Source organism: Lutra lutra, chromosome 14 (genome assembly GCF_902655055.1).
Source record: "Lutra lutra chromosome 14, mLutLut1.2, whole genome shotgun sequence".
NCBI classification, from domain to species: domain Eukaryota; kingdom Metazoa; phylum Chordata; class Mammalia; order Carnivora; family Mustelidae; genus Lutra; species Lutra lutra.
In genome coordinates, this window is record NC_062291.1 from 38,300,450 (window position 1) to 38,314,114 (window position 13,665).

General features: G+C 42.4%; 1 protein-coding gene across 28 annotated transcripts in view; it reads right to left on the bottom strand.

The window, feature by feature from the left end:
* Positions 1-2,444: 2,444 nt before the first annotated feature.
* KCNMA1 (potassium calcium-activated channel subfamily M alpha 1) overlaps positions 2,445-13,665 on the bottom strand; it is a 729,891-nt gene continuing 718,670 nt past the window's right edge. For 8 of the 28 annotated variants that reach the window (XM_047701853.1, XM_047701851.1, XM_047701850.1 and 5 more), the window contains 2 exons: positions 11,848-11,876; positions 2,445-4,482 (listed from right to left, as the gene is read on the bottom strand). In XM_047701853.1, the coding sequence (XP_047557809.1) occupies positions 4,328-4,482; positions 11,848-11,876 (184 nt within the window). In that variant the 3' untranslated portion in view covers positions 2,445-4,327. The remainder of the gene's footprint in view (positions 4,483-11,847; positions 11,877-13,665) is intronic. The other 20 variants (XM_047701855.1, XM_047701863.1, XM_047701876.1 and 17 more) reach the window with 3 other exon arrangements.

The window sequence follows — 13,665 nt, forward strand, 5'->3', positions numbered from 1 at the left end:
AATTTACCAGATGAGTTATAACTGAAATCTCAGTTCCCTTTGATTTTTAAAGAGAATGAGTCAAGCCCTAAATAGTGAAGTTCCTTTGAAGGACCACAGTGATATTACTACCATTCCAAAAGTCACAAAGAGGAACAGAATAGTGAATAGACAGACTATAGGGACAGAAGAGAAAATGGACAGATTCTACCATGGAATGCCATGTCCAAGTTGAAAGCATCTGTTTGGTCTCCTGTGAGTAGGCTGATGATCAAACCAATTGATATTCTTTTTCCCCTCTCTTCCTACCTTTCTTCCTCATTTTGCTCTTTCCTTCCTTCCTTTCTTTACTGAGGTTCTCATTGAAAATGAAGAATGGTAGACCAAAATTTGACTTATGAATGGAAGAAAAGAAATCAAATGAACAGGACAGGAAATGAAGTGAGAAGATGGGTTGCTTCCTAAACCCCAGATTCACCTGTGGAAATAAAAATGAGGAAAAAAAATCACAGGAATCTAGGGGTCATGAGACTCTAACTACAATTGAAAAGTGGAGATACGGGTTAGAGATGAAGGGATTGACAGGAACTGCGCTTGGAGCCAAGAAAAGGGCAGGCAGAGCTGAGATGGAAAAGAAAATCCTAGGAACAAACAGAGAAGTCTGACCTGATGTGACTCAGGAGAACCTGAATTTTGAAACTGCATTTTGAACCTAAGGAGACTCCAAAGTGTGAAGCAGAGGCGTGAACTTAGCTTCCCCATGTCCAGAGCAAAAACTGTACACCAGGAGTACTGCTTGGGTACTGTAACAAGAGGCCCATCAGCACAGGACAAGATTGTCTCCAAGGTCTATTCTAAGGCTCCCACTACTAGCCTAATTCACATCCTGCCAGGTCTGAAAGGCACCTTAGGGCCATTTAGGTGAATCACTCTCATTTACAAATGAGGTCCCTAGGACTCTGACAGTTTGATGAATATTCTCCAAGTTCATAGCTAGTTATTTGCAGATGTAGCTCTTGAACACTCATATTCAACCGCAAGTAAGGAAGTTGTACTCTTTTGCCTTTCGACATGAAAATAATCCCCAATTTTCTTATGCTTCCTCTTATGCTTTTATGTTTATGCTTTCTTAGGCTTTATCTCTTTTCCAACTTGAACCAAATAGTCTTAATCCCCTGTTGCTTTAAGTCTTTAATTAAATTCTGTACAAAATACATCATAAGATGCCCCAACCTTTGAAAGGAAAGAGCTCTGGTGTTCCCCAACATGCCTTAGTCACTATCACTTATCTTTAAAATCTTTTAGATTAGTTCAAGGTGACATTTTGAAATGTAAAATTGCTTAGATGAAAGTAAAAGTTTTCTTAAAAAGAAAGATGATGATGGTGATGAGGTCTTTGTAAACAGGTGATTTCCACTTCTTAAATAGCCTCTTGATGGATCTTTGATTCCCAACGCACCCAAGAGACTTTAGTTTGGGTAAGGACTTTTCTGGAACCCCGAACTGGGATGGGAGATCATAGTCTTACAAGACAGATGGTACCAATGATGACCATCATTGGTCTATACTTAATTTAGTCCGAAAAATGGGATTGGTTCTGTCATAGTGGGGTTGAAAGATGACCTCTTCCTGGCCAGAAAGGTCAACACATTGAAACTAATCAGGAAGCCCTAATATTGGGTCGGGCCCTTCAGTGGTCTTATAATCTTGTTTCTGTTCTTACGTCACTTTGAACCTACCAGGCACCAGTTTTTGCCAAAGGAGCCACCAACCATTTTTGCATACTTCCTCAAGAAAACAAAAAAGCGCGTTTTAATTTTCTGTATCAGAACAAATTTTTACTGAATTTATCAAAAACAAAACAGCATGAGCTCGCTACTTTACCATAGAAGAAAATAGGTTCTTGCCAGTTAGTTTTTGGGGCAGCCCTTTGCGATAGGAAGCCATTTTAGCCATTTTGGTCAAAAGAAAAAAAAAAAGTTTTCTTTCAGCAATACTTGAATGGAAAGAAAAGGAAAGGGGAAGAAAGAGAAAAGTAAAGCAAAGGAGTTTAAATCCAAATCTCTAGCCAATCAGGTCTTGGAGTTTTCACTTGTGTTTTCAGAGTGACTTGGTGTGGAGAGATGGGTTCGAGAAGCACAGGACACTGTTTCTCTAAGGGAAGATCCTTTAGGTGGCCACCATTGCCTGCCAGAGGACACCCGTTATGACAAATTCAGAGATGGTTATCAGGAAACAGCGTGAAGAAGAGCCCACCAGGGTTCATGAAGGAAAGAAGAGCGTGGGTTGGTGTGAACGTACCAAGGTGACCCCAATGCAAAATCATTATGTAGAAGAAGGCCTAGCTTTCAGGAAAGTTGTGAAATCCAAACAAGGGATTCACCCCCACAAACCTGTTTTACTTCTGTTAGAAACCAGGAAATGTTCATAAGCCCGGATATAGACTGCTGACGTCATTTTAGTCATTTTAGTAGACTAGTGATTGGTTATAAGTAGTTTTTTAACAATCCAATTGGACGTACATTATATTCACGATACTTTTATAGAACTACTTCTACAAAATGTGACAACAGGGTAACCACAGTCTGACAAGTCACTTCAGGACAGTGCCTATAGGGCAGAAGCACGACTACATGGGCTCTGCAGGGAGTAGACAGGGGCAGAAGCTCATTTTGCCTACACTGGTCATTGGAGTACTTAGTGGACTTATGTTTTCATGGTGATTTCATTGCTTGGCTCTGATCTGAGCTGCACTAATATCCTAAGTACCACAGGGTCATGGCCTAAAGAATTAATGGAGGAGATATCATGGGACTTTGGGGGGGATATTTTGGTAAGTTTGGTTTCTTCAAGTGTCCACAGTTTACATTTTTAAGAAAAGAAAAATCACTATCACATCCATGCTTCTCCATAGACCCTGATGACTATATAAAAGATTGATCATTTTGAAGTTGAAAGATTTGCTAAATTGTTTGGAACGTAACAGTTGCCGGGACGACTAGACACCAAGCATGCAAGCCACGGCAGAGCTCTGAGACTTGGTAATTGTGTCTGATGGCTAGAAAAATCTTTGAGCACAGTTGGAAGTGGCTGAGACATTTGATTTCATTGCCGGTCATTTTCAAAGGCCTTTTCTAACAGTCAGGATTGAGTGCATTCATTGCTTTCCCTTTTGTCGCTATTATGTTTTACACCGTTGCAGCAAGTTTGTGTGTTTTGTCCCAACAACTAAAGGAAAGCCTGAAAAAATAAAATGAAATCTGGGCAAAAGTAGTCTCCTTGATCGTGAAAATGTTTCTGGCTTTTAACCAAAAACTCATCAAAAAGAACGAACGTGTTATCATATCCTGTTGTGAAGTGAAACTATCCACTGGTGTTTACACACTTTCAGGCTAAAAGCTCTGAGACTTGGAGCGTGGGGAAAAAGTCCACCAAACCCTTCCAGAATTGAAATTCCTGTACTTGTGAGGGTGGTTTGGACCTAGGAAATGGGAAGCATAACCGCATGGAGGAGTCCCCACCATTCACACAACAAACGGAGCAGTATCTCATGTGTTATCTAGTCCTCAACATCAATGTCCCAGGCGTGCTCACAACCATCCTGGCATTGTTCATTGGCCGGATCAACCTCATCTGGTAATTGTAGAAAAGCTGCAAGAAAGTCTTTCCTTCAAATATACGAACAAAGGGATGAGCAATACAGAAAAAACTAAAGCTACAAAAATATGACTTTCAACTGAGAAAATAAATAAGTTTCCATTTATTAAGAGCTGGTGTCAGTGCAGCTAAGATACAACACCCATCCAGGAAATTCACCTGCCCCCTTTTTTGTCTTCTTTTATGAATTTACTAAAATACATGTTTACATCATTGGACAATTTGAAAATTGTTTTAGTAATCCATTGGCCTTCATTACAATTAATTGTGGTGGTGACCATCATTCTCCTCAAAGGAAAAGAGAGAAAGAAGAGAAAGATGTATTAAGGAGTCTGGCCACTTACTCATGTTGATTTTGCATTGTTTAGATACAGGGAAGATATTTGACAATGAAAAAAAGAAAAGAAAAAATATATTTCTTTCTAATAAATAAAAATAATTTAAAATGCTAGAGGCTATACATGACTATTTTAGTATGTTCATTTATAAATGAAATCATTTTCTTTTCCAAAATACATGGAAGCAATATTCAAGGCAGACAAAGAGAACGATCTGTCTACTTTATTTTTCTTGCAATTCTCACTTATCCTAACGTCTCCACCAGTGATTCAGCATGTAAGAGGAAGAAAAGTCACGTCACCATTTATGAAGTTTGTCAGGCTTTAAAAAAATAGTTCTGGTCTCCTGGGAGTCAACATTCATCTTCAACTTCTCTGATTGGTGGAATCAAGCTGCTTGTGGATTTATATTGGTTGATCTGGTTAGCCATGTGGGTACTCATGGGCTTGATTTGAATGTTTCTGGGATAGGCATTATCCGGTTCATCTGTAAACCATTTCTTTTCTGCTAAAGGGCAAAACGGATAGAGAACAAGAAGGAGAAATGAGAAGCTTAATTAGTCCTAGGGTAAAGCCTTTGGAAAGTTCATTGAAAAAAAAATGCAAAACTGTAATCGATAGAAGCTGACAGTGAGTAGTTGCTAAGAGATAGTGCAGTGTAGGGAGAACCCCAGAACGTGGGATACCTCTGCTGCCTGTGGCAAATGATGACCAATGCATCCTTGGGACTTGGGGGCAGCAAGGGGGCACCTCTGAGCATGAGGAGGGGTTGGAAGAGGAGCTCCAGCAATGTTCTCCGGGGTTCTTTTAGTGGTCTGGAAAGCTTTGGTGGGAAGGAGATGCTGAGTATATCAAATATTGGCCATGAACATTGTGCCTGAGGAAAGATTTGTGCGTTCACGGATTTGAGTGGAACATAAAGGACATTGTCCCTGACAGAAAGCCAGTGATCTAGCATCTTAGGCAGGATCTCCTCATCTCAGCCTGTACCTGGCTTTGTTACAGACATACTTCAAGTTATAGCTCAATACACCATTCTTCTTATTTTTTTCTTTTTCTTTCTCTTTTTTTTTTTTTTTTTTACCCGCCAGTTTTAAGGGTCTTAAAGTAAGCCCACAGATTGTGCTGGACAATGAGACTAAACATCAGAATAACAACCAAAGTTTGAAGAGGATTTTGAGATGGCTTTTATTTCATGAAAGAAAACTCTGTTGGTATAAAGTTAGGGAAGGAATTCCTAGTGGCAATATCTTAACCGACTATAATAACCCAAGCTGTTGACAAGGGAGCTTGACCAAGTCTTAGCATTTCATTTCCACTCTAAATACAGAGATGGCTGAGAGAATGCTGAGTCAGAGGACTGGGTGGGGTGGGGGGTGGTGATTTGTGCCAGTGGTGGGGGGTGCGCTGAGGGTGGGGGGTAGAAAATGGCCTAGCATCCTCTCAGCATTTCAGTGCTGTTTTACACAACTCGGCCTCGCCCCTGCCTTTTTCTAGGATTGAAACTTTCTGGATAACTGACCCTGTGTTCAGACATGAAGAGACTGGGCAAATTGGACATTCTAATTTGGGAGTCCTATTTGTGGCTTAGGAAAAGAAAAGAAAAAGGGGGAAAGCTTTCAGGCACACCCACGGCTCTAAAGACAATGGCCTCATTGCTGCCTATCAGAACAAGTCACAACAGCTTGGTCAGGGGTCCTGGACTGATCTGTTAACCAAAATCGCTCACCTGGGTAGATAGAAGAGTGCGTGGAGGTACACACGCATGTGTGTTTTTACATCTGTACGTCTGTACGTCTGTCTGTCTGATAGCCTAATGATCTATAAATTCAACATCTGCCGTCAGCTCACAGCCACTCTGCTGCTTTCTGCTGGATGTGTCCTCTCTCCCGCTGTGTCAAGTCTGAGCCCTCAGTGTAAACACTCTCTGGAGCTGGGGTGTGCCTCCGTGAGAGCCTGCTCACTACCCTTTGTTCCACAGCTCAGTTAACCCCCAGGAAACTACCTTCTCTCCCATCATTCTCCGCCCCCCTTTCTCCTGCTCTGGCCCTCTCACCTATTATAATTAAGTTCACTTTGATTTGAACAGATTGGACGATAGGAATTCATAATGCTACATCCTCACAGTGAAACTAACTGATTAAGTGCTTTAAATTATTCCCCCTGACAGAATGATAAAGTTACAATCTGTTCTGAGATGATCTACAGCTTGCCAGACTCCTACAGCTTCTTTCTACATTCATTTATCTTTTTGTCAAGCAGAGTTTTTTTTTTTTTTCCTAAGCTTCAATTCCATAGATCTTTTAAAGTCATCAGCCCATCTGAATTATTAATGAGGCTTTAGAGGCAAGGTTCCTGATGGACTGGTTAAAAAAGGTTGTATAGAAATCCAGGACTGTGTACACATCAAAATAATTTCAGCTCCATTTAAAAAACCATTTAGTTCAAGTGTGACATAGATGAACCATTATGCATTTGTGGAAACCAATTTTTTGTGATCTACGATTAAACTAACCTTTCAGAGAGGAGTAGAGTGTGATGGTTATCATGTTTTAAAAGCATTGCCAGGCCGCTGAAACAATTTCAAACTCCGACTTTTTCCAATGGTTTATGTGTAAAGATGGTTTTCAGAAAAGCAGAACCAGGCGTCTGTGCTGTTTGCCTGAGCTGCCCTTGGTTTTGGCTGTGGCACTGCGGGGACTGATTGTGCAAAGGGATTTAGTGCTAGGCTGGACATGCCAGGTTGGAAAGGAAACTGAACTCTGCTGATGGAAACGAGTAGGTCTTTTGGGCGAAAGACCTAAGACAGCTGCAATTTGCTGAAATTTTTACAACTGCTGCAGAGAATAATTGTTCAGAATTTAGTCTTTACAGTTCAATTCAAAGTTGGCATTTTGACCTTTTGCAGCAGAGAGAATATCAATTTCCTTCTGCTGTCAGTAAGAAAGAGAGCATTATTTCCCCGTTTAAGCTTCATTCTCTCTTTCCTTCTATACTTCTTGCCATAGGAGAAAATCTATGCAGAGTAGTCCCTGTGTTTTGGCTGTTCAGCTTCCACACAAGAAGGAGTTATGTTCTGGCACATCCTGGTAATGAGTCGAGGTTTTCATTATGCCTGAGAAACAGGCTTTTTAATTTGGGTGCCTTATGAGATATAAATATGTATGTTGTTGGAGACTTGGTTGGATAGGATGTTGAGGAAATTGAAATATACCAATGCTCTGAGCATCCTAGTAAAATATCCAGGGGCAGAGGTATTTTATGAAGAGATTCTTCCCAAAGGGCATCAGAGGAACACACACTTTAATGATCGTTACTCGTCTGCTTCAACAGAGAGTGCTTCAAGTAGGACTATGACACTTGGGTTTATTGAATCTCGCCTTCCAAAAAGAGACTGTGCCAGAGGAAGGCTACAACATTGGCCGGGAGGAAGAATACTCAGGGAAGGGATTCAAGTAAGTACTGAATATGTACTGTTGGTCCGGGATAAATCCAAATCCCTGAGTTTATCTCCTCTCCCTGCCTCATCCCACAGGCCAGAAAGATTTCTGGGAGCTTCATTTTTGTCCCTGGCATGGGAAGGGTGACAGATCTGGCTGTGAGGGCCTCCTCCTTCCAGAGAAAAATAGCCCCATTTGTTAACAAGCCTCTCTCGAGGCTGCTGAGCCTGACATCATCACGGCAAGGGTGGTGTGTGACCTGCCCAGATCAGTGATGGGAGGCGTGGCAGTCTCTGAAAATGGGCGAGTAACATGAGATACAACCCAGACACTGACTGCAGAGAGATGCTTCTAGAAGAACTGGCACTGTGGTCGGGAGACGGCACCTATGGAGACCAGCTGGGCCATGATACACACACCAAGGACTGGCAGGGAGGCATGGGCTAGGGAGATGTCCTGGGGTAGGAGAGTAAGGTCAAAGGGATCTGGAGTCTCACACGGGAGTTGCATGGCTCCAAGCAAGTCACTGTGTAACTGAGCTCAGTTACAGCTTCTCTTCTATAAAAAGGACTCGTGATCAGATCTTCCTAACGCTGTTGTTTAGATGAAAGGGGCTAGTGCTGGTGCACCACTTAGCACAGGTCCAGATGCCTGGTAAGTAAGTGCAAGCTCTTGAGCATCTGTTAGTAATGGCAGCCGCCATGATGGCAGAGGGGCAGAGTTCATAGGCCAGTTTTCAATGCCATTCTGCCGCTTTGTGGCTGGATGACTTTGAACAAATCTGTCCTACAGATTCCTTTGAACAGAGAGGCGAACTGCATGTACATCTGAGCTTGTGTGAGGATTGAGTGAGTTACTGCCCGTAAACTGCTTAGCAGAGTCTGGCACTAAGTGAGCACTAAGGTGTTAGCTTGTCCTGTGAGGTTAGCAGGAACGTGAGTATTCTCAGTACTAAAGGGCTCCTGTGACGATGGGTGGTCCTTTTCTGTGTGGCCGCAAATGAGCTGGGGGAAGAGATCTAAAGTTCATAAACTGGGGTGTTGGCCTGCAGAACGGGGCTTTTGGCAGTAGAGACGACAGAGGAAGATTTGCTTGGGTTATCTTCGTTTGGAAGGAAATGAGAGGAAGGAGTGACCCAGTGTTCTTTCTGGTGAGTCTAGGGTTGCTACCCTGCCGTGGGACCTGCATCCTTAAAATAATGGTTTTGTACTTAACAGGTGCCCTGCCCCACCCACAAGCCATCTGTGTCTCCCATTGCTACTTCCATCATGGAGATAGAAGGGTCCACGGTAAGAGCTATGACTTCCTCAAGCCATGAAGAGCCTGGAGGAGTGGGCTGTGGGAGGTAAGAGCCCCAGACCTGGGCTTCCCTGAACGCTTGGGTACCTGCAAGCAGAGAAACAGGCTGGGCTGTGAACACTGAGCCTCTTTGCTGGCTCCGTGGGTTGTCAGTGCTGTGGGATTTCTCTTTTTCACATAACTGCTCCCCAGAGAAGAATGCGTGAAAGGAGAGACGATAATACAGCAAAGGTATTTGGAATAATTGGCCCTCTTCCTGCTGTACCACAAGCTGAGGTTTAGAGAGAAAGGGCTTGAAAGGAAAAGGTTCCATGTGGATAGAGACAACAGCTAAGAACGGTAAGCCCTAACCAGGAGCTGAAGCCTTCAAAGATAATGCTGGATGGTTTCACAGCTCACTTTTCCAGGAGGAAGGCTGGCATGTGCCCTCTGCCCCACACACCCCAAGGCCCTCAGGGGATCCCACCCATGCATACTGCCTTCTTCCCTCTCCACGGGCAAAGTATGGCTATTTCATAGAAATGAAAACCATCCCTACCATAACCAAAGTAGCCTCCGTTTATGAAAACTGACACTTATTTGCAGTTGTCCGCCATGACTCTATTTGCCTCTTTTAACTAAAGTCTAATGCTGCCATTCGCTGGGCGGAGCAGACTGCCTGCTCTGGCCCTTTTCTGGGCCTTTGTGCAGCTGACACCCCAAAGACAGATTCTTCACTCTTCCCTTTCCCGTGGCAGGGGACCATTCCCTCTCCCCTCCCTATGCAATAGATGTGCAATCTGGTGGGAGACAGGCAAGCAGTTTAGTGACAGGTGCCCACAGCTTATTCTGCATCACCCTTTATGACAAAGCAGGGATGGGCTGAAGAAGCTGAGTGAGACACTGATTTTACCCTGTCTTGACTTCCACGGGCCCCGAAGTTTCTATACGCTCCTCTTTATCCTTCAGGAGCCTGTTGCTATAGGAACCTGACAGGTTGATTTAATTGTCTCTATTGGGATGCAGACACCTTTAGGCTTTTCCCATGCTGAAGAAGAGCCAGTCAAAGGTTTTACTGGTCATCTGAGATCTTGACAATGCTGGCAGGAGGCAAAGGCAGTACCTCTGTCTTGCTGTACTTATAAAGCTATTCTCCCTCTCAGCCGTGAGCCCAGCTCCAGAAAGTGCCAACAGCACAGAACATCAGGAAGCACCCAGGGAGCATTCTTGTATTTTTTTTTTTTAAGATAAGGGAGTAAAGATAACTGATAACTTGATGAAAGGCCTGAAAATATTTAAGACTAATTTATTTTAACATATTTACTGAGCATTTATATTAAGGGTCTGGGTTACAACCTGTAATTCAACAGAATTTGAAACTTCTCCCAGTTGTGGTAGAACTCTCTATATAAGGGTCCAGCTTTCTCTTTATCCATTTGAACTGGCTTCAGGAAGGACCCTGGGCAGCAGTCCTTAGGGATGTTGATGATTTTATGATCATCCGAGTGAGGGCTGAGGCTGAGAGCTTCACCACACCTCCTGGTCTACTCACTTATTTAAGGTTCAGGTCTGTCAAAGCCTAAAGCAAATTGGACTGAATGGCTTATAAATTGCTTCTCTTGTAGAAGGGTACAGATAATTGAGTTTCTAGCTGTTGGTCTTTTTAAATGCATATACTTTCTCTTCAAATAATTCTTTCACTTTCTACCTTTACCCCTTTCTTCCTTCCTTCCTCCCTTTTTTCTTTCTCTTTCTTTCTCCTTCCTTCTTTCCTTCCTCCCTCTCCCTCCCTGTGTGTCTTTTTTTCTTTCTCTTTTTTCTTTTCCTTCTCCCCTCCCTTCCTCCCTTCTTTTCTCCCTTCCTCCCTTTTCCTTTTCTTTCTTTCTTTCTCTTACTTCCTCTCTATGTCATCCTTATTCTTTTCTTTTTTCATGGGGAGCAAGAAGGGGAGAGACATAGTATGAGAACCTGTGTGCTTCCCTTCTAAAAGAACCTGAAAGGGGAATGAGGCAGTTTGGAGTCACATGGAAAACAACGGAGGAGACTCTTGGTTCTAGTGAGGAAAGTACAACAGAGTAGTTTCAGCTAGTAGAAGAGAGGTCATGATACCTATTCATCATTGAATGTATCATTAGCCACATACTACAGTCAACTCTCAGTTGTGTGCCCAAAGTCCCGGGAAAATTCCAAAGTTTCATTTTATGTCACAGTCTGTTCCCATTCCATTCCTGTCCCAACATCATCTCATCAGAGCTGCTAACAGATTGTATATAAAATGCGTTTTAGAATTACTTCCCTCTATCTGCCCAATCTCTTGTTGGGATGAAGCAAATGCCGGAAAGGCAGGAGAGACTTGGGTAATGCAGGGCCTGAGCCGGGAGGCCCCAGATAACTGGGCGTGCTCTGTGAGTTGATGCACACAACTGAGCAGTTTTCATTTGGGGTCCTACTAATCACACATAAAGGAGACCAATGCTTTTGTCACTAATAAACCTCCTGGTCTAAATTAAAAGGAGGATAAAATATGAACCGAGAAGCAGGTTTGCCAAATGGAATAGCTGCAAATGTTTTCCAGCAAAGTTTATCACCTGGCATCGTACTTTGATTTAGCAGGTCTTGCTAAGATAAACACAGAGATGTGGACAGACCGATGGGGGGCTGGGTTGGGGTGGTGGTAATGGGGGGGAAGTGGAAGAAGCTGGGTTTCTTGATGGGAAAATGCTTTTGGACTTGGAGCAAGGTACCAAGGTGGGCAGGGAGGCCACGTGCAGATTTAAAGGCAAGCCAAATGGAGAGAAGTTCCCCCCAAATTACCCAACCCCAAAAACCAAGAACACCAAAACAAACTCTAAGGGATCTAGCAGTAGCAGCAGCATAGCCTCATCGCGCTGAGCAATTTAGAAAGTGGAGGAAGGAGGAGAAATAGGGAAGGAAGAGGAGGGGAGAGGGAAGGGAGGAAAAAAAAAAAAAAAGCAAAACAAACTAAATAAAACCACAAACAGAACAATATAAATAAAAATAAACAAACCAATAACAGAATAAAATTTGTAACTCCTTTTTTTTTTTTTAATTTCACAAAAGTTTTCACAAGGACAACGTTATAGAAGAAAACCCCCAGCAGTGGCTAGGTCATGCAGAACCATTAATTGTCATACCTTGGCCCATTCTATTCATCCTTGTTGCACTTTAGAGAGAGAAGTAAGCTATGTGAGTTTTACAATGCTTTTAAACTGTCATATTTCCTGTTGAGCACTTTAACTGGCACATTCTTAATAGTTATAAATGTTCTATGGGCACAACTTTATAACCTCCTTTGCAAAGAATGCATGAAAAGCTCTTCAGGATCCCAAACTGGGGTATATGTGTGTGTATATATATACACACATATATGTATATATATATGTGTGTATAGATATATATATAGAGAGATATATAGTTCTATATAAAAAGGTAGTTATACATAATATAGAAATCGATGTATATACGGAAAAAATAATTTGAAAAAAATTCTTCCACTCATAGGGCTTTTTAACATCCATGTTTGCAATTTTGCCCCATCCCATTCCTGGTCTGAATACTGTACTGCCCTGTCTTTGGTATGGGGGCAGAGGTTCAGACTGAGGCTCACCATTTTGTCAGTAAAAGTGCTTGTCAATTCACACAGCAAGCAAATCTCCAAAGCTATCATGCTTGGGGGGAGGGAGGGTCCGAAATCTAAACTCAAAGCATTCACCATAAAAACACCTTTTTAGAGATGGTATAGGTGTGGCATTTTTCTCCTCCCCTCCACCCCTATTCTGCTCTATGGAATTTTTTTTTTTTTTTTTTTTAGACATTTCACATCGGTATACACCAGCCCAGGGCTAGTCCACATATACATGAATTCAGTTCCAGTGGAGGTGACCGATTTGAAAGAACTACCACCCTGTCCAAAGCCTGATTTGCATGCATACAACATCTAACAACTATATATTGAAAAGGGGATTTTTCTACCTTTCCTCTCATGCTTACTAACTTAAAAAAAAAAAAAAAAAAAAGAAGGAAAGAAGGAAAACAAAAGAAAAAAAATCATACCAAAATGTGTTTGGCTCACTGTTGCACACTTCTCCCCGACCTCGTGACGACAAGGAGCAGCTCACTGTTGTCATTCGCCTGCCTAAGTGAATCGGCCGTGTTCAAGAAACTGGGGAGGGGGTTTCCCACTAGCTCCCTGCTTTGGGACAGTCAGCACCATGCAGCTGGGCCAACAGTCTGAGGTGGTGGCTAGCTTTTGTCTTTGTTGTGTTAACTGTGGCTCGATTCCCCCTACCTTCTGATTTATTTAGCATGTCAGCTCCTAGAAAAACATGATCTGCCGCTGGGTTTATCTTCCTCACGCTCTACCGCGGCCCCAGCCCTTGCTCCTACCTGGCATCGGGGCCCTAGCTAATCAAACAAAGGGGAGTAAAAAGGTCCCCTGAGAATGCATGGAAAAATACTCGCTCTTTCCTGAGCATTATTTATTCTGTACATAAGGTAAGTAATTCACCTTTTAAAAGATGTAAAAGTCCCAGGAAGGCAGTTTTTAATGACTTACATCTGATATTTATGATACATAAGGCTTTTCATCCCAAATGTCAAAAGTGAAAGAAAAAAAAAATAGCTAGTCATATGGCATAAGGAGACAGCATAACAATTTAATACGCAATCAAACCTCTGTTCACTTAAATTAAATGACTAGAATTTGATACAGCCACTAATGGGATACTATTCTTTCCTCCACAGTAAGGGCAGAAACGTTCACACGAACTCCCAGAGGAAGCGAGCTCCGGGACAAAAAGGCCTTGGTGAGTAAAAAAATCTTGGATGTTCTCTTATAAAAAGCAGGTGCTTAATAATCATCTACACAAATGGCGAAAGCCTTTTAAATGCTTTGCTAGACTTCAGCCCAGAGAGTGGAAACAATCGATATGTTTTGGTTGCTGTTTTGGTTG